At 41.6% G+C, this 27,006-nt stretch overlaps 1 protein-coding gene across 1 annotated transcript in view; it reads left to right on the top strand.

Moving 5' to 3' along the window:
* The window catches only part of ptk7b (protein tyrosine kinase 7b), a 60,901-nt gene that overhangs the window by 14,113 nt on the left and 19,782 nt on the right, over nt 1-27,006 (top strand). Inside the window, exon 2 of the mRNA XM_024297928.2 lies at nt 26,128-26,424. Coding sequence (XP_024153696.1) covers nt 26,128-26,424 — 297 coding nt within the window. The remainder of the gene's footprint in view (nt 1-26,127; nt 26,425-27,006) is intronic.

A 27,006-nucleotide genomic window follows, 5' to 3' on the forward strand; every position in this document is an offset into this window, starting at 1 on the left:
GTGTTTAGTGTTGGGCTACAACCTGCTGCAGCAGCACTTTTTTTATTTCATTAAATCCGTCAGTAAGCAGTAAACTAACAATGCTGAGTTTTCTGGAAGGGGATTTTGCTCATTCTGCCTTGAAGCGGCTAAATTCCTCTGGATGTGTAGAGAACAAGTGATTCTTTCAAACACTCTGCAAGGTGAAACATGTGATAATTCGATTTAAGCCACATGCTTCCCATTGAGCTAAAATTCTGTTTTGTTTTGTTGTGATGGAGTGTATGGTCAGCAGGACTCCAGTAGACGAGCTGTGAAGATTTGTGACTTCAGCCTGAAGAACATGGTCTCAACACGCTGGCGGTAAATCCCTGTTGACTTCCTTCAAGACAAAAGCAGAACGTCTTGAATGGGAGTCCCGTTTTAAAGACGCCTACACCAATGGAAGCCCCATCAGGTGTGAGAGTGTGACACCTGAAAATGATTTACTGCAGCAGAAGGTTTACATGGTGGTTTGGACAGCAGGCTTTTGTCTCCCCTCTGCTCCCTTCTTCAATGTTTGCTTTAGCTTGTATGTTGTTGATTCAAAGACTTTTCTGGATTTTTGTCGTCCAGCTTTTCACATAACATATAAAGGAATGGAGTTGTGGCAAAGTAAAAAGGGTGTCAGGTTATTTATTTATTTTTTGCTTTTGGTTAAGCTGTGAGATTTTGTAGGGAAAGCAGGAGCTCTCACTCTGACAGGAATTGCAGGGATCAGTGGCTCTTTGTTAATCTGTCTTTTGACCTTCAAAACTCGACTCTCACTTTTGAATCAAAGGTCAAAAGGTGTTTTAACCTCGGGTTCTCAAACACTCGGACCTTTGTGTTGTGTGACCTTTAACTTTAAGCAAGTCTTCATCATATACCGCCTCATGTTAACCAGCTGTTTGTTGCAAAAAAGTCTGTTTACTTTGGATTTGTTGGTGCTCCCAGACCTGTGAGGACCTCAGCTAGCATCTGTTGAAGTCACCTTTAATGTTTTTTTTTAATTCCAAAGAGCATCACCGTTTGTGATGATAGTGTTGACCTGAATCTTAAAGAAGATGCAACAATTTTCCCAACAATCTTTGTCTTTCCCTGCTGAAAGGTAACTGGGAGGCGGGGAGACGGCAGGGAGGAGGCAGAAAAACAGGTTCCTGGTGATAAATGGCAGGCTCGGGTAGGAAAGTGTCTCCTCTTTGACAGAGGATTGGGCTTTGTCTTGAAATGCGAGCTACCTGCTTTTCAGTGGCACTAACTTTGAACATAATGGAGGTGGAGGAGCAGAAAGGTTTGTGATATAGGAGGATGGCGGGGGGCATGAAGGGATTATAAGATTTAAGTAGCTGTTACTGTCTGTTAAAGGGGATTACCATTTAATTACAGGCCATGGTCAAGGATCTTCCAACCTGCTTTATTTTAAACGTGATTTTCTTAAAGTAAACCTGTCCTACATCTATAAATCTGTCAATTTTAAAAATATTGAATAGTCATTACTTATATCAGGGGAATTCTGTGGGATTTCTTTTGTTTTTAACTATCAGGTGTCTTGGATTTATAGCCTTTTTTTGGTTGTTTTCTGTGGAAGAACTCTTCTTTCTTCATATGTGCTACTATCAGAACGTTGGATTCATCTTATCTTGATGAACGTGTAAAATCCCAGGAACATAGCGTCCTTTTTTTTATAGTCAAGAGGATGTAATAAAGTCTGATTTTTAATAACTTTTTGCAGCAACACTAACGGTCACAGCTGTGTTTCTCTCAGGAACACTGCCTTCTCTTGTTCCAAGATTCGTCTCATTCTGGGTCGTCTCCTGAACCTTGAACATCATGTTTGTCTCCATCTAGAGATACTGTGATGTAAACTTTCGATGGTTTCACAGCAACTGTCGTCATGTTGACATCCTGGAGCTGTTTTCTCCTCACATCGACATCGTCTGCTGCACTCACAGGGGTACCTTACAAACAAACACATTAGAAATAAAAGCATTATGACCACAGAGATGGGAACAAAGAGCCAGGGATCCTGTTACCTTGGGAGTGAACCCTGCAGGAGTCATGTGTTATGCCGGGTGATGGATACAGTCCATCTAATCTGCTCCACTCCATGTTATTGATCGGCGTGTATGGCCAGAAGATTGTGTTGGCTCATTAACTACACACATACCCACCTTTACGTGGCCCTGCATGTGGTGAAAGGATGACGGATGTGTGTGAAGTCAGTTTTTGGAAATTCTCGTTAGCTCAACGTGGGAGAGCGTGACTCACAGGATTCAGTGAGTTAAGTTTAATATCTTCTCTGAAGATGGAGTTATTTTTTTGTCATAGTTTAAATGGTTTAAGCCTTAGTTGTATGCACCCATACGGGGGGTTGAGGCATATGGATGCTGCAGGTCTTTGGATTGTTCGGATCCATGAAGCGTCGTAGAGAAGCGGCTGCATCTTGAGGGGAGCGCATGTGCGTCTTGTAGTTCGTACCGCCACCTCAAGGAACGTCAGGGAAATGGAGTGTACCATCATGGTGCATGTGGTAAATGGATTATAAAGTACTCGAAAGGCTAATGGAAATTACATACACTTATGATGTACAGGTGAGGCTGTTGTACACTGTCACTACGCCAGTCACTCTGTTAAAAAGGTCAGAGTATTGACCTCTTGCTGACTGCATCTGAATGCTGCAAACAGGTTGTGCAGATGATAATCAAGTGCCTATAGGACAGGGGTGTCGAACTCAAATCGCACAGGGGGCCAAAACACACAGTAGGTTGCAGGCCGAACAGGGCAAAAATATTCTGAATACATAAAAAAATGTAATTTTATTAACATAAATGTATAAAAAAAAAAACAGACAGGAATATTATTCCAGAATAAATCAACCTAAATCTTAAGTAACTTTCAATATTTTGCTGTCTATAAAATATATATTCTGTAAAAATTGGGATGTTACGAGATAAAATCGGGCTGTTTATAATAATAAAATGATCTGGAGGACTGGATCCGACCCCGGGCCTTGACTTTGACACATGTGCTGTAGATCTTGATTGTCTTGTGTCATTTCTAATTTCTAATAGTCTGCACGCAAGGAGCGCACATTTATCACATGTACAGCACTAACAGGACCCAGCACAGTCCACAGGATTTGGGGGTTACTTCACCCTTACATTTTGTACATGTGTTCACTACGACCTGTCACCCGCAGCATGCCTATAGAAGAAAAAATGTATGAACACTTTCTCTCTACTGCTTCACCTTGTTTCCACTGAGCGGTCCGGTATTTAGAGCATTTCCATTATAAAACGGACCCATTAAACAGTACTGAGTACTGACCCATATCTCTTTGGGGGGGCCCCATTGGTTGTAGGTCCATTGAAACACGGTGGACTGGAAGGGTTAGGGTGGAGCCGCTATAGCCACCCGTTGATTGTCAGAAAGTGATGGTTACATTAGAAACAGCTGATGTGGTGCTTATCTACGCTAATGTTTGTAAGCATTAACTCTTTTGGTCTTGTGACTATATTGAAAAGGCCAGCAAACAACAGCAACGCCTGGTCTGTTGTGGAGCTGCAAATGTTGACAACATGCAAACGTCCTGCTTTTCTAGTTGTCGCTCTAAAAACAATGCAAGCAATGACCTGCTAGTGGTCTACACCACGCATGCACTGTGAAAACGAGCCACTCAGTGGAAACGAGGCTTAACTGAGTGAAAATGCTGGCCAGAATTAATCAGAAATAATTGGACCATACCGCAACACCCCTTACCATACCATACAAAACCGCTCAGTGGAAACGATGCTTTTGTGACCCCATACAGGTTTGACCTTTCGGCAGCAGACCATTTCTCGGCCCACATCCACTTGTAAGGGCTGTTGGGACTAAAGCATACCTTTGGTTCTTTGTCTTCACATGAATGTAAAGCTCGACCTACAGTATGTCTGGAAAACCTTTGCCAGATCCAGATGCTGGCTCCTACTGGGAAAGCGAGTTTCTTGGGTTAGTAAAAATTAACAAAAAGGTCAGGAGTGCAGACCATCCCATCCCTCATGGAGAGCTTTGATCAGCCAGCAGACCAACGGGGAGTAATCAGGAGTCCAGAGCTCCTCAGTGGACCATGACTCATTGAGAAGACAAATCTCATTTTCACAGAAAAAGATGTAACAAAAGACAGAGTGGTAAAACACAACAAAACCACTGTGTAATTATAGAACATCCTATATGAAAATATGACGCATTGGGTTCAGTAGAGCCCACAGGAGTATTATTCCCACTAAAGAGCTCTGTCAGTGGTGCAATTGGTGATTCTGGATAAAACAGTTAAAGCTATCAAAAGGTTTTTTTTATTTTTTTTTTATTTTTTATTTTTATTTTTACTTACATTGACAAACATTAATCTTAGAAAAGTCTAGATGTCTTTTTTTATCAGACCTGGTTAGTGGAGGTGATTAAAAATGATAAATCATTAATCTTAGGAAACATGTGACCAAATTAAACTTTATGTTTCAGCATCTAAAAATGCATTAAAAAAATGGAAGCTTCATCCAGTTGTTTTCCACGCTACTTTTAACATATTTATTCATATTACTGCATGGATAACCTAACTATTTGTTAAAACACAAACTTTCACGTGCACGGCAGTGCGTCTCCACTCATCTTTGCTTAAGTACAAAGAGTGTCTGTGATCTGCAGACATGTAAGCCCTTAATAGGTGGCTTTGTCACTCATGTAAGTCTTGGTTTACTTCGACAATCCCTCTGCATGCATGACTCTGCTCCAGTCCTGTTTCAAGTGTGCGTCCGTGCACATCTTACATGCGTACATGATGTCTGGTAGCCAGACGGCCCACTCCTTCCCCCCGCCTATCTAGACCCTTAACCGTCTTTCTGCCCCCCCAGCCTGAATCCTGGAAAAAGCAAAACATTGTTCTTTCTCTGCGTGCATGACTGCAGGAGGTGGCGGTAAAGCAGGAAGTAATTAAAGCTAATTATTCAGCTTTAATCAGAGAAAAAGAACTCCGCGGTTACTTCCTCACCACTGTGGGGCAAACCGTCATTATTAGATGTGCATATAAAAGATTAAAAAGCTGTTTAAATTTTTTTTTTTTATCATTTCAGCCATTCAAACTAATGGAAGTTAAAGCGTCAAACAGTGTCTGATCAAAGACTTGCAGACCCCAGAGGAGACGAACATTTGAGCTGTTTTTAGGCAAAATGGTGTCACTCAAAGAAAAAAATCAAAGTTTACCCAAGAATTCCAGATACTGTGCAGATGGAAAGCTTTCCATGTAAGGGACTTTTTTCATTAGCAGCACGTTGATGATTTAATGTGTTTTCACTCCTCTTTATATTCACATATTTCTGTCAGCTCCACAAGAGCTGCCAGAACTGCCATTAGTTTCAAACATTGGCCTCAAATTCTTCCTGTTGGAAAGGAAACGATGCGGTGGGAATAATTTATCATGTCCCCCACGTGCTGGAGACGCCTCACAAATGACAGTTGGGAGTCTCGTCTTCATGCCACGGCTCGGTCTAAGAAGTATTGACCCCGCAACTTGTTGAGGATTACACCGGGGGAAGCGAGTGCTAATTGCCAGGGGAAGCGCAGTGGTTTTGTTGGCCTGTTTCTCTTGTAGCCGAGGCAGTTAAGTTCTTTTATCTGAACGTCTCCTTTGTTGTTTGCTATAAAGTGAGGAAGGACAGAGATTTAGCAGCTATGGTACCACCCCAGTGCCAAAAGACGGTGTGTGGGTGGGGGTTTGAGGGTGCTGGGTACTGTTGTTGGGACGCCACAGAAACAATAGCTGTGATTGCTTGACTGTGTTGCCCGGAGAAGGCTTGCTAACTGAAGCGACTTCTGGTTCTAAAGTGCTGTCAGGATAAATCTGCTTTAGGAAGGACATTATTCTGCATGTCAGTGGAGGGGCTTTCACATCTGCAGGTTTGATTCACACCAGGGTTCATTTTCTTGGAGAGTCCGCTCTGTTTGACAACTGTGAAAGATCACTTATTCTCTGGTGTCTATCAAATAAGTGAACCCAAGATTGGGGGGCTTTTTTGGCTCTGCAGGGACTGTGGAGTCTGCAGTGCAAATGCAGATTTTCTGCAGATCAAAGAGCGGAAGTGAGTCAAAGAAGTAAATGACGTTTAGAGTAAAAAAAAAAAAAAACAGCCCACCATGTGAATCTAAAGAAGTCTGATTCATGGAAAAAGTTTGTCCAGAAGGTAAATGGCGTGTAATGAAGAGGTGCGGGCGCCTCTTAACTCCTAATGGTTTGGTCAAACCACAGACTTCAGTTTTACAAAGCGGCACCTCAGTAATGATTAGAGGCTGCACATTAGGGGTTCAGTTACTCGCTTACTTACTCTAAAACAATATCCAGGGACCTGGAGAAGACCTTGGGAGGTAGAGAAGGAATGGATGTCTGTGAAATTCTGCAGCCAAGCATTTACGATGGTCCTTGTGCATTTCTGCTTCCCACTGAAGCATAAAGGAAGCCACAGAGACGAGAGGGAAGCCAAGCTGTGCTGCGCCAAAGCATTTGGGCAAAATATGGTATGGAAGCAGTCCCGGGGAAGACGTCCATGCCCCAACTCTATTCAGAGACAGAGCAGCTGACAGCCACAATTTAATTCAAGATCTAATTCATCCCTTCATTCGGGACCCCTAATCCGCAGCTCACTTCTTTTTAAGGCTCTCCCCCTCCCTGTACCCACATGGCCTTTTTGTTTTACCCCCTTCCCTTTCATGCAAACTCTTAAAACTCTTGGACGGCTGGAAGGAACATTTTTACTGCTTTGCAGAGCTTTCTCTTTGTCCTGCTCATCAAGATTTAATTAAAACATCACAGACAGCACGAGTGTTTGTGTGAACGGAGCTGCGTTCCTCTGACCTACTTTTTCATCACTGCTAAAGAAATGTTAGCACTGGTGGGGGGATACTGTAAACACTAAGTTGACGAGACAATTTGTTTGAAGTGCACAAATGTCTTGTGAAGACTGTTTGAGGTTCACCTGACTTATTTTTTGGTTCATCGTGACCAATTTGTCTTTTCGGATAGGGTTGTATTTTGATTGTCGCTGTCATGTTTTTATTCCACCTCGCTTTAGTTCTGTCACTTTATTGAAAGTCTTTTTTCCCCATTGCATTGTGTGGCCTGTTGTCGTAGATGAAAATGAGCTATTCTCACAAATGTATACTATAAAAAGCTTTTATATGATAAAAATGTTAAAGTCTCACTCTGATCATCTTTGATATATTTTGAAAGCAATCCCTGTCGTCTTTTCATTATGATTATGTTTTGAGCCAAAATAAAAAAAAAAACCTGTGTCGGTTTCTGGGTCATAGTTTCTGCAAAGCGGCAGGAGTTCATTATAAATTCACCCATGAGTTGTGGGTGATACTTTTGGTTTGGAGCCCCCCCGCCCCTGTAAATTTTCTATTTACAGGCTTTCCCGCTAGCACACCACCAAGCTGACATTATCGGTGCAACAAAAATTGCGAGCAATATTGGAGCTATCCAGCTGTACAGTTTAGAGCCAAATTCAGCTCAGACAACAAAAACAAAGACGTATATGGATCTATTTTTCTACAAGTGGAATCATCAGAATGGTGCGGTGCAGGGAGCTTGTGGCCTACCCAGCTTATATTGTACGTCACAAATATGATCTTTCAAATAGAATATTTTCTTCTGCTTCTGATTCACAACAATTTGAATAAAGAAATACCCAGAAATGTTATTTTGAGCTAAATTTTCCTTTGTATATGTCCGCTATCATCAGAAACTGCCACAAGAACATGTTAAACACCAAAAACACAGTTTTCATTGGAGTGGGTCTTTAAAGATTGTAACAGACATTAACCACAACCTAGTAGGTTTACCTCTCACCACACCATATTCTCTCTGAGTCTGTTGGCCTTTAGGGTTATTTATGGTTCAATTGTAACTCCAGAGTATTCATGTTGTCTTCATGTTTTACAAAAGGGCAGTTGTGGTGCAGGGTTAGACCAGTCGATCTGACTGTAAGATTGCAGGTTCAGCTCCTGCTTTGCCCATGTGTCGAAGTGTCCTTGGGAAAGACACTGAACCCCACATTGCTCCTGTTGGTGTTGTAGGTTGATGCCAGTGTTCTGTAGTGGAGCCACCATCAGTGTGTGAATGGGACTGTGACTGTAAGGTGCTTTGTGCCTTCTCAGAAGGTAGTAAATTGCTATAAGTATATGTTATTTACCAAAACATAAGTAGGTTTACCTGTAATCCTTTTACCAGTGCACCTGTGATCATCCTAAAAAGAACTCTATATTTTCTGAATCCGTTGGCCTTAAGGGCGCCTTAGAGTTCAGGTGTCACTCCAGAGTCTTCACCATGTTGAGTTTTCCCTCATAAAACTGTGTAACTTCAGGTAATTGACAGAAACATCTTGTCAGGATAAAGCTAATCAGGAATGTATAACCTGTCTCTGGTTTGAGGCTTTGTGTCTCCAGTAGCATTATGTCTAGGCATGTGTCTGATGAATTCTCATTCTACTAGTACTCCAAAGCCCTGTAGTGCAGCCTGAGCCTTCCTCTTGTCCTTATGCCTCTCACTCAAGGAGAGGGGCTTGGCAGTCCGGTGGCTCTCCCTGTGAATACATCATTGTCCCTCTGGTTTGAGAGGAACTCTAGAGCCTGGTGCTGGACGTGCTGGCCGTGGTTCAGAAACTCTGCAGGGCCTGAGATTAGCAAGGCATGGTAGGATCCCTGATAACTGACACCCTCCGCGCAGGCATCTGAGCGTCTCTCCCGTCTCACTAAAGACTACAGCCACAAAGGCGCCTTTGAGCATCGGGCACGGTGTCTCTAATCCCCAAAGCACAAAGACCCCAGCCACCGATAGCATCTAAATAACTCCTCACTAAATGCCATTTGCCTGAATTAGCGATATAGAATCTCACGTTGTTTTTGGATTGCATTGTGAGCTCTATAGAAATATTTGTGTTTGTTGTGATTTCTTTTGATGCCTTAAGTGCCGGCAGTGAATAAGTCAGAATGTTGGGTTGTCCACTATGATGGGTGGCCACCCTCTACTTGTCTCTGGGATTTAGGCAACTGGATTGCAGCAGCTTTGAAACGTCTTTAATATTCATGAAGCATCGTGCTTACTGCTGACTCTTAGTGGGATTTGTTTCTTTTTAACCCTTTGAGAGCTTGGAAGGTTAAGTCCTAGATGAACACTCAAAATCCATAAAGTTATTATTGGTTTGGATGTTTCCTATGTGAAATGACTTCTGGGAATAGTTTAAATTGCAGAAGGAATCAGGTCACGAAACAATAAAGGGAGGTTAGATTGCTCTTACATCGCTCTACTTTGAGGATATTAAAGTGAAACATCACTTTTCTCTTTTACTTTGACAGACTGATGGCATAGTGACACAAATCTGCGAAAGCTAAACTTTTTCTGCATGTCAGTAATTAAAAATGGATAATGTGTCATTGCTGAATGACAGCTACAAAGAGAAAAAGGTTTCTTGCTAAAACATCAACCATTGCTTCTTCTGCCAAAGAAATTACCCCTAATTGACCTTTTGTAACTGTAGAGCCGGCTTCTCCCTGGAGGATTGTTGTCTACTAGTTTCCCTGGCAACACATGCAAGGCAAAAAGAACTAAATCACAGTTGAAAAATGTTTTAAGTACCTTCATTTTTTATTGGATTTTCTTTTGCACACCTCCCAAGCCTTGGTTCATATTTCCACAATTGTTTTTGATTATACAACATTTATTTATTATCAATCTTCCCTACTTTTCAAAGGAAACTTATCTTTATCTTTTTAAAATATATTTATGGTGTCTGTGTTTGAAGAACATTAGAGATTTTGAGTTCCACTCAGATATAAAAGTTCCTGACATGGAGATTGGAAACCTGTGTGTTTTGGTCAACAAGGAACCACTTATAGCCTGATGGCGTTCACTACCCAAAGCATTTTCTAAATACATTCTTGAGTCTTAAAGGCTTTTGCACCATCAAGCCTCATCTCTTCTGGGTTCATTTTACTTTGACACCTGGGAACTGGACCAGGACAGTTGTTGGCTTGATACTTTGGCTTATGGCCTTAGGCCAGATGGAAAGATAGATCCCATTGTTAATGGACCTGAGATGGGTGAGACTGATGGTTGGACTCGTGCCAAAAGAGAACTTTGTTTTTACAGTGTAATTCAATCGCTCATTGTTTCCTGTTAGTCCAGAATGCATCATTTTTTTCTGTTGGGAATGTTCATTTTGGCAGCAGGTGTTGGTTTTACAGTTTAGGGAAGGATCAGTTACTGAAGCTTATACCATGGTCTGGGTGAATACTCGATTCTGATTGGCTGCTGGGTGTGCATTAAAAAGCGATAATGCACAGTAATAACGCACACCTAAAAAAGAAGTTCCGGTCACACAGACCAAACGTTCGATATCACTGCGCAGGCTTCTTTAAAACACGTTTTTCCTTTATCGTCTGGACAAAACAAGCAGTAATGGATAAACTTTCTCTCTGAACTGATGCTTTATTCAACTTATTGTAGCGACCAGCATTTATATTCCTCTCCTTTTGTAAGGTAAATTAATATTGACAAATTGGTTATTCTCCTTCTAATAAAACACCACTCGACATGAAAGGTGTAGTCTTCTGTTTCACCACAAGAGGGAGTTTCTCATTTTAGAGCAGCTCAGAAGAACGAACCTGCCGTGAAATGAAACACAGACAGAAGCTGAATATGTTCTAGCTGCTCACTGAAGGCTTAAAGTCAGAAAAGGAAGAAAAATATCCTAATTTGTCCGGGTTTTTCTTTCAAAACAGCGACACTTTACCGCTGCAGCTGAGGTCTGTAACGGCTTCAGGCTTCATGCCGTGTTCCATGTCACCGTGACAACAAACCGCATCACGGATAAAATAGTCCGCTTTTTTGTGAAAAAATGAGCTAAACCAAAGAAATAACAAGAATAAAGTACTAAATATTGATTAAATGTTTTTTTTTATTTTGTAAAGACCATGGTATAAGCGGGATAATACCCTCCGAAGAGTGCATTATGAGAAATTAACGCACTTCACGGAGGCAACCGTCCTCCGCTTCGCGTCGGACGGTTTAGGCCTCCGCGTCGTGCGTTAATTTCTCATAACGCACACTTCGTCGGGTATTATCCCTTACTTACCCAGCCTCTGGACCCTGTGGAATAATAGTTATAAATCTGACTCTCGAGTTAGCCGTCATTGATTTAAGGAGACACTGAGCTGCTCTTTGTGTTACTGATATATTTGTTGAGATGACACCATTGCTGATGACACTTAACACTAAGAATCACTTTTTTTTACACCTCTTACAAGATGATGCGTCGGACATCCTCTTTTTAAATATGTTTTTAAAAGGACCCACAGGCTATTAAAAAAATGTTGGTGATTTTTATAATGACATTACAGAGTTGGAGGTAAAGGGTGCTTAAATGCAGTTGAGTATCCATGTGTATTGATAACAGAAAACATGTAAGGATTTCAGTTGATGTAAAATGTGTTTTTATTAGAGCTGTCAGGCGATTACATTTTTTAATCGCGATTAATCGCATTGTCTGTAGTTAACTCACGATTAATCGCAAATTAGTATGTGGCCTTTTTTTTTAGGAAAAAAAAGTGTGTTTCGTGGAATTTAGCAGTTCTACATTAATTATGAAAACAAGAATGGCAAAATTTATAGTTTTCATCAGAAATACTTTATTTTGTAACATTATATTGAGATAAACTTTCTTAAAAATAAAAGGCTGTAACATAAAATGCCTAACAAAAGCCCAAGTGCAAGTGAAGGGCATTTTAAATTCAAAACTTCAATCAACGTTCAGTAAAATAAAATTAAAAAAACATCAAAAATAAAATTTCCATAACACTTTCATGTTCATTTTTTGTCAGAACCAAATCTTTTCCTCCTCTGCTGAACTACAGTAATGAATGAAATAGAGATTTATTTATCATTTCGAATTAACTTTTGTTTTTTAAAACATTAAAGACTGAGAAAAGCGGGATACACTGTGGATAGTTTGACAGTCTGTTACCGCCGCTGCGTTCTCTGACTGCAGCTCGATGCAGCGACGTGTCCAGCGGAGCTCACGCCATGAATATGCCAGCAGACAGACAGCTATGCTGGGGCTGGATCACGCTTAAACCTCCAGAACTTTGGGATATTTTGCATATTTTCGCGCGGCGAAAGAGGGACGGGCCACACACTCAAAGCTGAAATTTATCTTTTCATCTACAAATAACTGGCGTTGTTTAACTACGTTTAAAACGTCCCCCGGTACGCTTACTGTTTGGAACGTCGGGGGTCCGCAGCTCTCGGGACGCGGCGCCGGACGGAGCCAGTACCACCAGACGTGGTACTGGACGCGAACCGGAGCCGGGTTAGGGTGCAGGAGCTCTGCGCGTCCTGGGGCCGGGCCGGTTCTAGCTAGCAGCTCCGTGGTTGTAGACCTGCCCGTGATCTAGTGAGAGCAGCCGGTGAGTTAGAGGGCGGAACGCCCGCGCGGTATGGAAAGGCATGTATGAGAAAATCTGCGATTAATGCGTCAAAAAAATTGTCGGCGTCAAGCACATGTCAAATTAACGCGACAAATCTGACAGCTCTAGTTTTTACTTGTTTTTACTGTTTCAATTGGGATGGGGGTCATGGAAATTTGATGTATCTTGGTAATTTTTTTCCAGGAAAATGACCTGTTTCCAAGAGCACATTTAAGATGTTGGTTGAAAGGGTATAAATCTGGTTGTTCCTGTGGAGTATTGAAACTCATCTGGTCTGTATAGTGGGCAGAATTCCCTGAGAAACCTGAACAGCAGGAGAACCTAAACCAGGGTGTTTGAGGAAAAATAGATTTATTTTAAAATGCTTTTGGTATATTAAGGATCTTTTACTGTATATGAGAACTGGACTGATTGACTCTTCCCCCTGGTGTTCCAAACAGGAAGTACCTACTGGCTCCAAGAAGCCAAAATCCCATAGACTCCTATATATGAGCTACTACTCAGTCATTTTACTTATCCGAATAACCATTCTTCCTCTGATACCCTTTTTAAAAAAAAATGTTCTTAATTTTTTTTTCTGTAGTTCAAATTGTTTAAGTGATAAACTAACCAATCAGATACCTCAAGTAGGTGGAGCCTGCTGACCCCCACGTCAAACATTAAAGACGTTTGATAGATTTTGAGTAGCTCGCTTTCAAGTGGTAGAGGTGCGGCTTTCTAACAAGCTCACTTCTGATTGGCCAGAGCGGTTGACATAGAAATGTTGACTTATACCAATTTGGGGCAATCACTGCTTACTGTCTATGTCTGACTCCAACATGACTGCATCTATATCGTGTAATAATCCAGACGGAATCTACTTCATTTGGTTGGAGCTGGAAGTAAACTTATTTTCTAATGGGGACGTCAAGTTCAGTCCAGTTCTCATAGACGGTCAATGGTTTTGACATATGCTGGTAAACTTTCACATAGGCCGTTTTATTGAACACTAGTTGGATCCTCCCTGAAAGGGGAGGGATGGGGTTAGGGCCCACCGTGTCTCCTGCTGCCCGGACAGCATCTACACAGCTGTTCTGTCCATTAAAGTCACATGGTTTGATGAAATATTAAGCAATTTTACTCATTTAAAATTTAAGTAGTTCCAAAGGTCAAGGGTCATATTTTCTTAAACTCAAAAAATAATTAGCAGTTTTAGATTAAGCAACAAGAACAGAAGGGTGCTGTTGTCATTCTTAAATCTGTCTTGATTCAAAGTTGCTAACACATAGCTAAAGTATAATCAGATATATTTATTTGTAATACAGTATATGTTGTCAAGAGGTTCAATGGTAAGGAACAAAAGGCTAGATTTTGAACTTTGTTTTTTTTTTTTGTTTTGTTTTTTTTTTAAGTATTAGTATTAATGACCTCATCAGGATCAGTTGAGTTAGAACTACAAATAAATGGGATGAAAAGTGACAGAAGGAGAACAGAAAATAAAGAAAAAAAACAATTGGGGTCAATAAAACACCAACCAAACTGTTACGAGTGAGTGTTTTACCCATGGTTTCCCATGTAGGGCGAAGCGAACCGGAAACTGCATCATTCAATCATGCCTAAAGACCAGACGGCTCTCACAAAGAGGCAGGGAGGGCTCCGGCTTCACACGCAGGTAATTGGCTGTTGACATGGGAGACGGCTCAGCAGGAAACCCAATTCTTTATTCCAAACACGCAGACGCGCAAATTCAAATCCTTTGCTCCTCACCTTTGAGAGATCCTGCCGACCCGCGCCCGCCGACTATTCACTCACAGCCAAGCAAGCCAATTAGAGGCCTTAAAGCGTATAATTGTGCGCCTGTGATTTTTGTGTGTGTGGGTCTGTGTGAAGGTGTCATTTCACAAAGTCTCAGGGGGTCGCGCCACCTCCTGCAGTGAGGTGTCTCTCCCCACCGGGTGAGTGACAGGAGACCCAGAAGGAGGTCATTGTTCCAGTCAGGCCTCACTGCTTTCCAATGCTGTTTACATGAAGTCAAGAAGCAGAGAGACTCGTTTTTGTGTGTTTGTGTTTCACAATAGTTGAAGTGCTTACAACACTGACATTCTCTGGAGAAAAACTAAGAGATGCACAGATTCACTGATGAAATGTCTTAGTAAAGTGAGTTTTTACATTTGTAAAAAGCATGAAAATGGCAGTGAAACAATATTTCTTCTGTCCTGGACTGAAGGACCAGATGGTTTTTGCAATTCCTCTTTCTTAATACCTTTTTGTGTGAAAATTTGACCCCTGGCACAAACTCAAAAACTCACCAAAATCTACAAACCCCTGGAACGAAATAAAAATAAATTACGATAATGAAATGAAAATAATGACATCATAGCAGGAGAAACCGTCAAAAAAATGAGCGGGACCAAAATCTCTTATGGGCTCAAAAAATATCTCTAAATCTTCTAACAAAGCATAACACGCGTCAGATATTAAAATTAAGTTTCAAAATTATTATGGGATGGCCACAGGACCTTTGGCTTGGCAGCCATTTTGTGGCAAAGTGTGGCCTTTGGAATTTTTCACATTTTCACACAACATGCGCCTGCATGTGGGAGGAGCCTAGCAGCCAATGCATTTAGAATGATTGTTATAAGGAGCGGTGTTAGTGGATATCTTTGCTGATTCTTTTAAAAATCACGTAGACCTTTTCGTCACCCCCTGGCTACTCAAACATGAAATGGTTGCTATGGAGATGAAGCCATCAGAAAAGCTGCCATTTTAAAATGTGTTTTTTTTTCGAAGGGGAGAGTAAGGCGGGCCAGGCAACCACTCAGCCAGTGTGTGGAGGGTGGGTAACACTTGTGAGCCATTTAACACTGTTCACTGCTTTAATTTTATGCATCTCCAAGTCAACACAAAACACAAATGACTAAAATACAGCAAAAGTCCCATTTCTTCCATCAGACGGTCTGCAGCGTTGGTGGGAGTCTGAGTACGGTTTGGCTGGTCAGCATCACCGCAGGCTTTTCTGTGGTCTGCAGCTCCTTTCAACCATCACCCTCATTAGAAACTGACCCCAGAGCAGAAACAGAAAGCGCCGTCCACTTTATCCCTCTGCCACTTTCCAGCTTTGAACACTAGCAGCAGTCTTTTCACGGTCTAAGCGGGATATGGGGGGGCTTAAAGGGGAACAGGGGGCACAGTGGGACTGCTGAAACATGTTCTCCACTTTTGGATTTCTCTGTTTGTCTTGAGGGCTGTTGGGAGTCTGCTTCTGTCTGGAGCTTCACCTTCCTGCCGCTCTGTTCCGTCATTTTCTGCCACTGATGCTAAATTCAACCTGAAAACTGTAAAAACAGATGTTGAGGCAGATCAGGTAGAAACTCTGCTTTAGGTTGTTGTAGAAGCTCCATTTAGAAATCTGAATTTGTCCAATGAAAATGTATTTTTTATCTATATTTTTGCTGATAGTGGAAAACCTGATGATTTTACCAAGCTATAAGGTTTTTGGTTTTTGAGTTAATAAGAACATGAAGTCATACTACACACTTATCGGTCACCCTTTTCCCTGAGGAAGCGAGTCTCAGATCTTTGCCCTGACTTTGTTGATGTCTAGATGTTTATCTGCACCCTTGGCTGTAGGATAAACAATACTTTAATCCAAAAAAAAAAGCCCAGACAAAACATTCCCATTTCTGTCGGTGTGCAGAAATGTGCAGCATTTTGCTACATTGTGCAGGATTTTGCAGAAATCTGCAGCATTGTGCAGAAATGTACAGATGATGAAAGCTCGTGTGCGTTCTGCATGAACAGAAAAAGCTCTCCTCTCGGTGACGGGTGAGTGCTTTTGAACTGTTCATTGAAAAAACAGAATCATCTGACCTGCGTTGAAGTCAAACTGAGTGGTTGGAAACATGACAAGTAGGACGTGTTGCCAAGTAACGTGGTCAGCATGTATGGGTTGTCCTTGGCGGTGATTGCTGTCGACGACTTGAGAAAAAAGCTGTAGTGTTTGGTTGCTTTGACGTGTCTAACAAATGCAAAAAAAAGTTTTTTGTATTTGAAAAAGGGATTCATTTTTCTTCAGCGTTATAGTTTCATCATGAACCACAGAAAAGAGCAGAAGATCAGGTTTTATCTGAGATATTTAGCCAGAACTTTGACGTCTTTCACAGGTTAATCCTGACGATGAAGATACTAAAAACAAACATTTTCCTTTAAAGCAAATTTGATTTCACACTATTTGATGTGTATGAAATCTCATGGTCTGTTGTCAGGGTCCTGGTTACAATTATCACATTCATAAAAAAAAATATTTGCACCCAAATCTTCTTCCCCATGAGGGATAGCAGTGCCTGTAGTTACAGTAGAAGTCTGTCTTTTAAAGCTTCAGCTAATAAAGCTGGATACTCTCCTAAACTCGCCCTTCAGATCTGCTGGGAAAGCTCCAGTCCTAAGCTGGCTGCTGGAGTCACTCTGGTTGCCAGGTTTGTTTTTGTGGTTTGGATGAAAAAAAAACAGCAGAAAATGGAGGGGGATAAAAAAAGGATCTCTCTATTGGACCAATATCTCAACAATGTGGACTCTTGACTATTATTTTTTTTATTTTCTTTGGTGTTGGAAGTATTTTTAGGATCAGAAGTCTTTCTCCATTGCTTGAATGGCGAATATGCAGATTGAACTGCTGCTGCTGGAGAAAACCAGGAAGCTCTTAAGAAACATTTGCCTGAAAGCCATTTACTGATGTGCACTTAAAGGGTGATTGAGAAGCTTTATGGATCCTGAATTGTCCCCAGGAGCTTTGTGGAGAGAGTTCAGGAATCCACATTTTAAGAATGGGAACATGCATTTATTCTAGTGTGTAGCATTTTTACTTTTTATGTATTTATTTTTTTAGGCTTATTTTGGCAGATGTACCTTTTTATTTTGTAGCAGAAATGTGTTGCTTGGTGAACTCCTCACTTTATTTACCTCATAATAATGGAATAATGAGCTGAACAGATTCTGCAAAAGCCCCAAATCTCTCTGGAAAAAAGCGTTCAGGCTCCCATCCTCCTGGATTTACCTCCATCATTAATTGGACAGTGCCTCCACGTTCCCAGCAGGACTTGGCTTCAGAGCAGTCATTGAGAAGAGCTCGCCCCAGCTCTTCCAGGCTCTGCAAACATTTTTGTATTATATTTTCCTGTTTTGTTTTGAGTTGTATTTGGCCAACTCTCAGTTCTTTGTGTGTGTTTTCCTATTAATCCATGAAGGTTTTCTCCCTAAAGCATCAAAGTTTGGAGTACAGGAGCTTTCAAAAACCCAGTCAGACTTCTTCCAGCTGTTTTGCTTCTTCATTTGAATCTACAGAAAGGTCCAACTCCCATTTGAACAGCAGACTCGTTAACATTTATCTGACTCGTGTCTTAGTCGGGATGAAAAGTGCTGAGCTGCTCTGTTCCACTCCAGTCTTAATCCTCCATCTTTGGCTTGCGGGTTGGAAAATCTGTGACTGTGATTCCAGATGTTTGAATGTGCTGTTTCTGAACGTTTGGTTCTGCAGAAAGTTCCGTGTTAAACTGCGTTTTTACCTTGGCTGGTAATGATGCCACTTACTGGTATGAGCAGCTTTCATGCTGGAGCTGTGTGGAGTCCTTGTATGTCTCCAACAAAAAAACCAAACATCGAGGAGACCCGCTCCAGTTTGTGCTGCTCTGAAAGCGCTCTCATTCCTGGATTAGTGCCAGTGTGTCAGAACCAAAGAGACGGGAATGAACCAAGCTGCTGTACCTGAGGAAAGCCTAATCCCTCTTAATCTAATAATTGCTCCTGTGTTTTCTCTGTCTCAGAAGAGCCTGGCTGCCGTGCACAAAGGCTAATGATACTCATTGTTCTTCTCACAGAGAACTTCAGATCTGAAGACACCACAAATGTTCTTCCTGATTATTTTTGCAGACCAGACAAATTATTATATAACCTTTAATCTGCCCTTTTTTGGGGGTCTTTCCTTCACTCTGTCTGTTTTCAGGGGCTCATAAGAGATGCTTTATGCTCCCCGTGTTTCAACAGTTAGCTTTTTATGAGTGGGTGTTGAAAGGGTGTGAGGGCTGCCTGAGCACAGATGTCTCTGTTTTAGATAAAGTGTGACAGTTCTGAAGCTCGCTGCTGAGAACTCGATGAGCGATGGGGCTCATATCCTGCTTGAAAGAGGCCTTGTAGGTTTTGGAGCTCCATCTGTGTAAAGCAAGATGATTACTGTGAGGATGTCTTTCAAACATCACAGGAGGAGGCAGAAGAACGAGGAGAAACAGTAAAGCTTTGTTTTAGGCGCAACAGGAGTTTTAGTTAGTTGTTTAAATTTAGTTTTTCCAGGTTTCATTCTTGAAAGTGAGAAGCTTTCAGAAAGAAAACATGCTTCAACATCCTTTTTACCTATGGGTTATATTTGAAATTTTAAGTTTGTGTACTTCTTTAGATTGGCCGTATCATTTGTGAAAGTTTTCATGAACTGATGATTGAATTTATTAACTGACCAATCAGCTGCCTCAATAAATGACTATATTTTTCAGACTATAAATCCTTTGGAGTAAAAGTCGCAGCAGCCAAAAATACACATTATAGAAGAAAAAAAGCACAAGTTGCAATTTTGGGATACATTTTTTTAACAAAATATGGAAACAAGAACAGCCATTTCATCTTTAAAGGCAAATCATGACTGAATACATAAGGGATAATGCCTGATGAAGTGTGCATTATTGGAAATTAATGCACGCTGTGAAGGCCTGAACCATCCAATGCGAAATGAAGAACGGTTGCTTCTGTGAATGCACCGTTTGAAGGGCATTATCCTGCTCATACACTTACATAAAAACGAAATATTGAATCGATATTTAGTACTTTATTGCATTTGTTTTTTTCAGTTTAGATTACTTTTTCACAAAAAGCAAATTATTATGTGGATATGTGGTGCAGCCTGTTGTTACGCTAACATAAAAATATGTTGCTGTTCTGACACCAACCTCGACTGCAGCAGCAAAGGAAAGCAATATAAATTCTGAAAATCACGATAGGTTAAATAAAGCATTATTTCAGAGAGAATGTTCACCTCTTACAGGTTGTTTTTGTTCCAGATGACGCGCAGTGTGGCTTATCACTGTAGATGAACACTTTTTAGTCCACACCCAGCTGCCAATGAGAATCAAGTATTCACCCAGACAATGATATAAAAGTCGATAATAAACTTAAGTATATGCACGTTTCACTACTGCAACACATTGATTCTTATTTAGATGAAATCTAGTTTGATAGAGCAACATATGAACAATAATTCAGATAACCATAGCATAAAAAACATGCTTACAAATCCACTAAACTCTATATCACTAAGAATAACTAAATCAATTGAGTTCTTCATCTTCTGCATCATTTTGAAACAATTCCACTCAGCCCGGCGTAAGACTGAGGGGCGCTTCTTCTTCTGGGTTGGTGTCAGACGCAAATACTAATACACACTTATGTGACTTATGTTGTGGCTTATTTTTAAAAATCAAATCAGATTATAAGTTACACCGATAGCCAAACTATGCAGAAAACTGTAACTTATAGTCTGAAAAATGCAACGTTGAAAACTTTTGACAGATTCTCCCTAGCCTGATTTCAAATGGTAGGGGTGTGGCCTTCCAACAAGCTCACTTCTGATTGGCCAGAGTGGTTCCCATAGAGATGTTGACTCAGACAAACTCAAACCAATAAACTCCTTACTGAGTCTGACTATTTCTGGCTTCAAGATGGTGTCGACTGTATCGCAAAAAAATAGCAACTCACTGGACTTGATTTTGTTGGAACTATAAGCAAGTAGTTTTCTCGGGCATCACACTTGCTCACTCCAGTCCTCAGGTACAGTCAATGTGTCCAACCGAGTAAACCCTTGTGCTATCCTAGGCATGTTTACATTAAAAGTGGGGTCATCTGGACCCCACAAGTACGTGATGTACTGAGGAGGAACATTTCTTTGTTTCTAAAGAACAAACTGATCTTGCTGGTTTTCTTCTTTGTGCTCCCCCCTCGGCTTGGTCAGGCCTAACTGCCCCCAAGTGAGCAGCTTTTGGAGTTACGTCCAGTTCAAACTGGGTTCATGAGACCATCCTCAACTTTCTTGAAGTGCAACTTATGACTGTTCTTCATGGACTCTGTTACCTCTAAGTCATCATAATGCTTTAATAACTTGGGTTCATATTAAAACACACCTTGAACAGTGTTAGGGTGGGGCCTAGAGGCTTTCACACTTGTGAATTTATATTTGATCCCCCCACCCCCCAGCCAACTGTTTTTCTACATTTCTCGTAATGGAGACACATCTTCATTTCAGAGGCTGACATGCAGGGACTTGTTAGAGGGGATTACAGGTCATTTCATAACTGCATAGCGGCGGTGGCGTGCTGCTGTCAGACTTTCTGAGGTAAATTAAGTTCTGTCATTCAAAGGATTCTGCTGATAAATGAAAGTAAGAGTTTTCCAAACCAGGATTGCTTTGGAAACCCCATCACAGTGTCACGGATGGCTGCTGTTGCTTTGTGGAGCAAAAACAGGAAAACCGGCTCACCTTTTGACGCTCCAAACCAATTCGGCTGCGGCGGTGTTGCCTGGTAATAAGGTGCAGAGTCAGTCTTTGTCTGATGCAAAGCTGCTGCTTTCTGTCAGAGACAGGATGGAGGGAAACATGCATGAACCGACAGTGAGGTGGGTTATAATGAGCACCATGATTCCTTAGCAAACGAGCATGGGGGGTTTGCAGAGGGGATTCTCTACCCGCCACAATAAAAGCAGCAATTGGATTTCAACATGCATTCATACCTGAGCCAAAAAGGCGGTCAGCGTCTGCCACTCCAGGAGCCTTTTATTATTGGAATGAGCGCTGATGTGTACAGAGGATTAAATTTGAACAAGGTTTCTTTTTCTGGGAGTTTCTAAGGAAATGCGAGATATTCTGTTGATTTTAGTTCTCCTTTTTTAAAGTCCCACTCCAGTCATATTCTGTTCTATTTTCTAAGTGTTCCCAGTGGTCTTTTAATTATGATAATACGACTTTAGTCATAATTCCTCCAAAAACTTGTTTTCTTGGACATAGTCTCTGCAGAGCAGCAGCTGTTAATTAGAAATTTGAATTGTGACCGAGACAAATTGCATGGAGCAACCCCGCCCCCTTTTCCCTCCCTGTGGCTAAGAGCTCATTGTTTACACTTTCTCCTGCTATTTTATAGCACTGTCACACCTTTAATCTAACATTACCTGTGCAACAAAAATGATGAGCAAGATTGGATCTATACATTAATCTATTTGTTTGTAAGTGGATACGTCAGAATGGAGCTTGTGGCCTGCCCAGTGTATTTTCTGTCATAAATATAATCTTTTTCAAACAGGTTTTTTTGTCTCCCCCTGATTTACAACAATTTGAGTAAAGAAATACTCAGAAAATGAATTTTAAGCCAGATTTTTTTATGGATTTCCTCCATCACCAAAAAAATGCGGCAAGAACATGTTTAAAACATCAGTCATCAAAGTGGGACTTTAAAAAATACAACTGTACAAACAGTTGAATCAAATTCCAGCAGTTCAGCTTCATTAAATTATTCGTGGTTTAAGGATTCTCCATATAATGATCATTTTATTTAAGGGATAACTCAATTTTATTCAACTTGAAGAACAATGTGACCAAAGTTTTTTATTAAATATTATTGTCTAATATCCTTAATACACATAAACACCCAAACAACCTCACTTTTCTTTCTATGACAGAGAAACAAGTAAAAAGTATATGTATTTTTTCTAGAACAGTTGAGTTGTCTGCCTTGTTCAACTCTGTCCTGTTTATTGTCTTTGCTGTCGAGCTAAATTAGGCTTTCTGACCTTTTTTTGTTGTTTTGAGTCCCCTTTCTGCTTCACGCACCGCTGCACTTTGAATGCATTTATGTGGAGAAGCGTCTCTTCTTTTGACATGCATGTCGTCTAAACACAGACTTAACAGTCGGAGCGAATAAAGCCACATACGGACCTCCACTTTGTTTGATCTGTTCATCCAGATATTATGTATCCGTCATCTAAATGTTTATACAACACATTCCCTCCATTCAGTTTCTCCTGCAGCTCTCATGCAATCACATGGATCTTGTGATGTGTCATATTGTCATGGCTCGACCTCTCAGTGTGTAGTCATCATGTCTCTACACTTGTTTTTTTGTTTTGTTTGCTGAACCATAAAAACTTCTAAAAAATACTTTGTTGAGACTTTCAGAAGTTAGCTCAGTTTTAGGAAAGTTGCAACGCGCACATGCATTCCCACACTCATCTGTCCAGTAGCCTCACGTGGCGAAATGTGTAAAGGAAGAAGATTTTAAGTTCAATTTCAATGACTCCACTTCAAGACATCATCACCTGGATGAATGAGAACCTTAACCAATATTGCTTAGTTTGGTCTTGAAATGTTGGTAGAACATAATTTTATCCCATGATGCAGGAAGCATTGCATGTTCCTGATGGTGAACATGGGAAAGCTGATGGCACAGAAACTGCTGACTATAAATGAAGCTGTTAGGGGCTGGGGGGGGCTTTCTGGTTGTTTGCACTTCCTGCCTCATAGTTTGGCCTTCATCTGACCTCCTGACTGACGGGACGATCAAAGGAAACTTTGCTTCAAAGTCATGGAGTTTTTTTTCACACCTGAGTAATTATTCATGGCTGGAATCTCTTTGATTGAAGTTTGAGTTTGAAAAACGGATGTTTGCAGCTTTTGCTTCTGATTAGTTATTCTGCAAACTGTGGGTGTTTTTGTGAAAATCTGCCTGTTTGGAGGGGGGAGGCTGGGTGCTGAGGCGCTGAGATAACTATCTAACAGCATCCACCTGGAACAGTCCAATCACAGCTTCACGCTCCGTCAGCATTCTGCGACTCCTCATTCCACAGCCCCCTCGCCCAAAAATATCCCAGCAGCTGTCTGGTGTTGATATGGCTCACCGTGAAAGTCTTGAACCCCACACACACGGGAGGGGGGCTGTTTGAGCTCCCACAGTGGGGGTGCCTGGTGCCAATTGTTTGTGGATGTAGCTGTTTTTGTCTGTGCATGTACGAGCGTCCTCCTTGCTGACCTCCTCCAGCTGCGTTTTGCGTTGATGGGTGGCTGCAGACAGTCAGTCTAGGGGTGTTGAACTGACTCTGAAAACACTGAACTTTTTCAGCTTTTTCACTGAGCTTTTACTGCGAAAACAAACCTTTATCTAGAAAGTCATAGCAGCACTGTAGATGTCGGTCTTATCTCTGTATTGATTTCATTGTTAATGTTAGAACTATCCTCCGGTTCCCACACTGGCATTCTTCTCTTGTCCACGTGTTGTTGCCGTATAGTCATCCTATAATAAAATATAGGTTTCCCGTCACTGTTTGTGATGCTAGGAAAGCTAAAAAGGGAAAGAATAGAAGCACGAGCTGCTGATTAGCTCGTTATGTTGAGTTGTGGATGTCGAAAAGCAACTTCCACCTGACAACTGCGACAGCTCTGCTTGGCTTAATGGGGTCGACTGCGCAGTGAGCTGAAGAGGAGCATCCCCTGTGCAGGCATTTCACCCCCCCATTGTCTTCCATCCTTGTCTTCATCCTCGTTACTGTCCTGTTCACTCAATTCCCGGGTGTTTTTATTCAAAAGTAAACTCGACTACAAAACCTGCATCTGTGTTTTTGCTAATTAACGCTAGAAGTCACGCCGCTTCTTTAATTTAAGTCTGCATAATCAGTCACTGCATGTACTGCTGCCTTTTAATGGCACACTGCTAACAGATCTGTTGTTATGAATAATAGACTCTAAGAAAAAACCCTATCCTGCCCCCCCTCCGGTCCTTTATCTGGAGGCCTCCCTTTCAGATGCCCTCCTTTTAAAGGAGGGCTTGCAGCTCTTATCTGTCTGAAACGCTGGCGTGTGCAGGTCCAAGCATTTTCTTCAGGACTTCATCAAGAACGTGACCTTCTTTAGACCTGCAGCAGTTTGTGATCTTTGACTCTGCATGCCATGTACCCATACATTGTGCGCATCTGTTTGTATACATTAACGGTCTGCACGCTGGTGTAGGTCCTGGTTTGTGTTTAAGTTGCACAGTAAACGTGTCAGAAGTTGAGTTTAGTTCTGTCTACTCTGTCTCAGATCAGGATTCTGTGGGACGTTGGTTTTGAATTCATGAGCACAAGCGTTTATCTCAAACAACATGTGACTTAAGCTTAAATCAGACATTTTGTTGATGGAATTACCAAAGAGGTTTATACTTATGCGACAATGCCTGCTTTGAATCATCCAATAACTGTAGTAAAAGGGATCCACGCTACTACTAACACTATATATCAGGGAAAAATGACATAAATAGGTAACTATCAGGTTGTTTCTGAAAGCCTTAATTCAGCCATGATGACTCTTCAGGATATTCAAATGATTGAATTAGTTAGCCTTCCTCCCTGGTCCTGATGGGGTCACGCTGCTGTCCTGGTGGGTAAGCTACCTTCCAGCATGTGAACCATGGAAGTCGGTGGTGAGAAACTTTTCCCAGCAGAGATGTTTGGGCTTCAGGCTGTAAAGATAAACACAACTCCTTTAATAATGAGATAAGTCCATCTCTGCTTCCCACAGTGTCCCACTAAGGACATTTAGGGTTGAATTATCTGCTCTGCCCACCTCCTCACATGCTCTGTAATAAATGTCTCCTTTGAGGAGCCTCTCTGCTCCACTGCTCCTGTCTGCTGGTTCTAACCTCCTGCATCTGATGGAGACGTGCAGGACTCGGAAGGGCAGGAGAGGGGAGGGGGTGTGTCTGAGATCAGGACAGATCTTTGGCTCATCTTCATCGTTCTTCTTGGTTTGATGTCACTGAAAGAACCCTTTCTGTCTGTGTGTGCTCATACAATCATGCTTGTGTGGTAATCGTCTCCAGCCGTGGACCTTTCCTTTTAATGACAACTTTGAGATGAGATCTGATAACATTATGTCTGTGAGGGCAGAGCAGGACCTGCTTGGACACCCTTTGACTGATCTTTATCGCTGAAAAGTTCACTGTTGAGACATGAATGTTGTGTTTTGGATTTTTCTTCTCTGCAACAATAATTATTGCAGCAGAGAAACCACAAAGAAATGCAAACTACAGTTTTCTCTTTCATCTGAAAGTGTTTAGTGATCAGTAACGTGAAAAACTTTATTTTAAAATGTATTCAAAGTGTCTTAAGAATTCTGAGTGAATTCCAATGATGGGTCATATTGAGAAAATAAACTTCTTCTCATTCCTCTGACCTCCTCTTTGTATGAAGGATAAGTTCAATCACTGTTGTTGGATGTGAGCAACTTTCATTAACGGGCCTGTTTGCAGCACCATGAGGTCAAATGAAAGGTTCAGGTGTGCCTAAGGGAACTCGGCATGCATCATCACATCAAGATGAGTGAGGTGTTGACTCATGACTGCCAGAGCAAAGCTCTCACCATGTTGCCACTTTTTTTCCCATCAGAATAAAACGTGTTTTTGGAAAGAACTAAATGGTTTGGCGTAACGAGTGGAAAAAGCTGTAAACGTTCACAAACAACCTCAGTCTAATTATTCTGTCATTTACTTTATGTTTCTTTTCTGTTTTCCGTCTTTTCAGTGCTGTCCACCCAGGCCGCCGCTGTCTACTTCACCAAGGAACCCACGTCCCAGGATGCCTTGCACGGCCGCAGTGCGATGCTGCGCTGCGAAGTCAGTGATCCGGCGGATTTCACGTACAGATGGCTTCACAATGGCGAGCGCCTGCAGCACGATGACCGGCGCTTCCAGGAAGGAAGTAACCTGAAGTTCACGGCGGTGGACCGGCGGCTGGACGCTGGGAACTTTGTGTGTGTCGCCGAAAACGCGGCAACCGGAGAGTTCGTCCAGTCCAGCAACGCCTCCTTCAACATCAAGTGTGAGTGTCAGACTGCTGCTTTTGGGGGTAAAATGTAACCAGCTGACAGGGTTTCATAACAGCAGCGTTTGGTTTCTGGGTCAGGAAAGCCGAACAAAAGTCACCGTATAAGATGTCGGGTGGTTTGAGGTGGAGGAATGTTTCCACCTTGTTCTTTGTGGCGCCTTTTTTCTATTGGAAACTGGATATGTGTCCCATCCAGCATGTGTTTCTTATTTCTTTTTTTTTCTCTCTGTTGTGCAACTGCCATCTTTCTCACACGGATATTCAGAAAATGATGTTGTGTAACTTCTGCTAAAGCAAATAATTATTTAGTTTGCTGTGATTGCTTAAAGACTTTGTCTTTTTATGTATTCCTTTGACGTTCTTTATCTCTAGCGACCTTCTTGATTCAACCCTGAGGAATGCCAGTTCTGTGCAGGATTAATAAAAAACACATTTGTGTTTTTGTTGAGCCCTCAGGTACCAGTCATTACTATGTCTCCCCCAAACACTGAGCTTGCATTGATACCAGCCGGCTGAAGAATGGCTCCATCTGGAAAATGTTCTGCACCTCCAGCGAGGTTCAGATGAGAGCTTTTC

This window comes from Oryzias melastigma, linkage group LG15, assembly GCF_002922805.2.
Source record: "Oryzias melastigma strain HK-1 linkage group LG15, ASM292280v2, whole genome shotgun sequence".
In the NCBI taxonomy this organism is placed as follows: domain Eukaryota; kingdom Metazoa; phylum Chordata; class Actinopteri; order Beloniformes; family Adrianichthyidae; genus Oryzias; species Oryzias melastigma.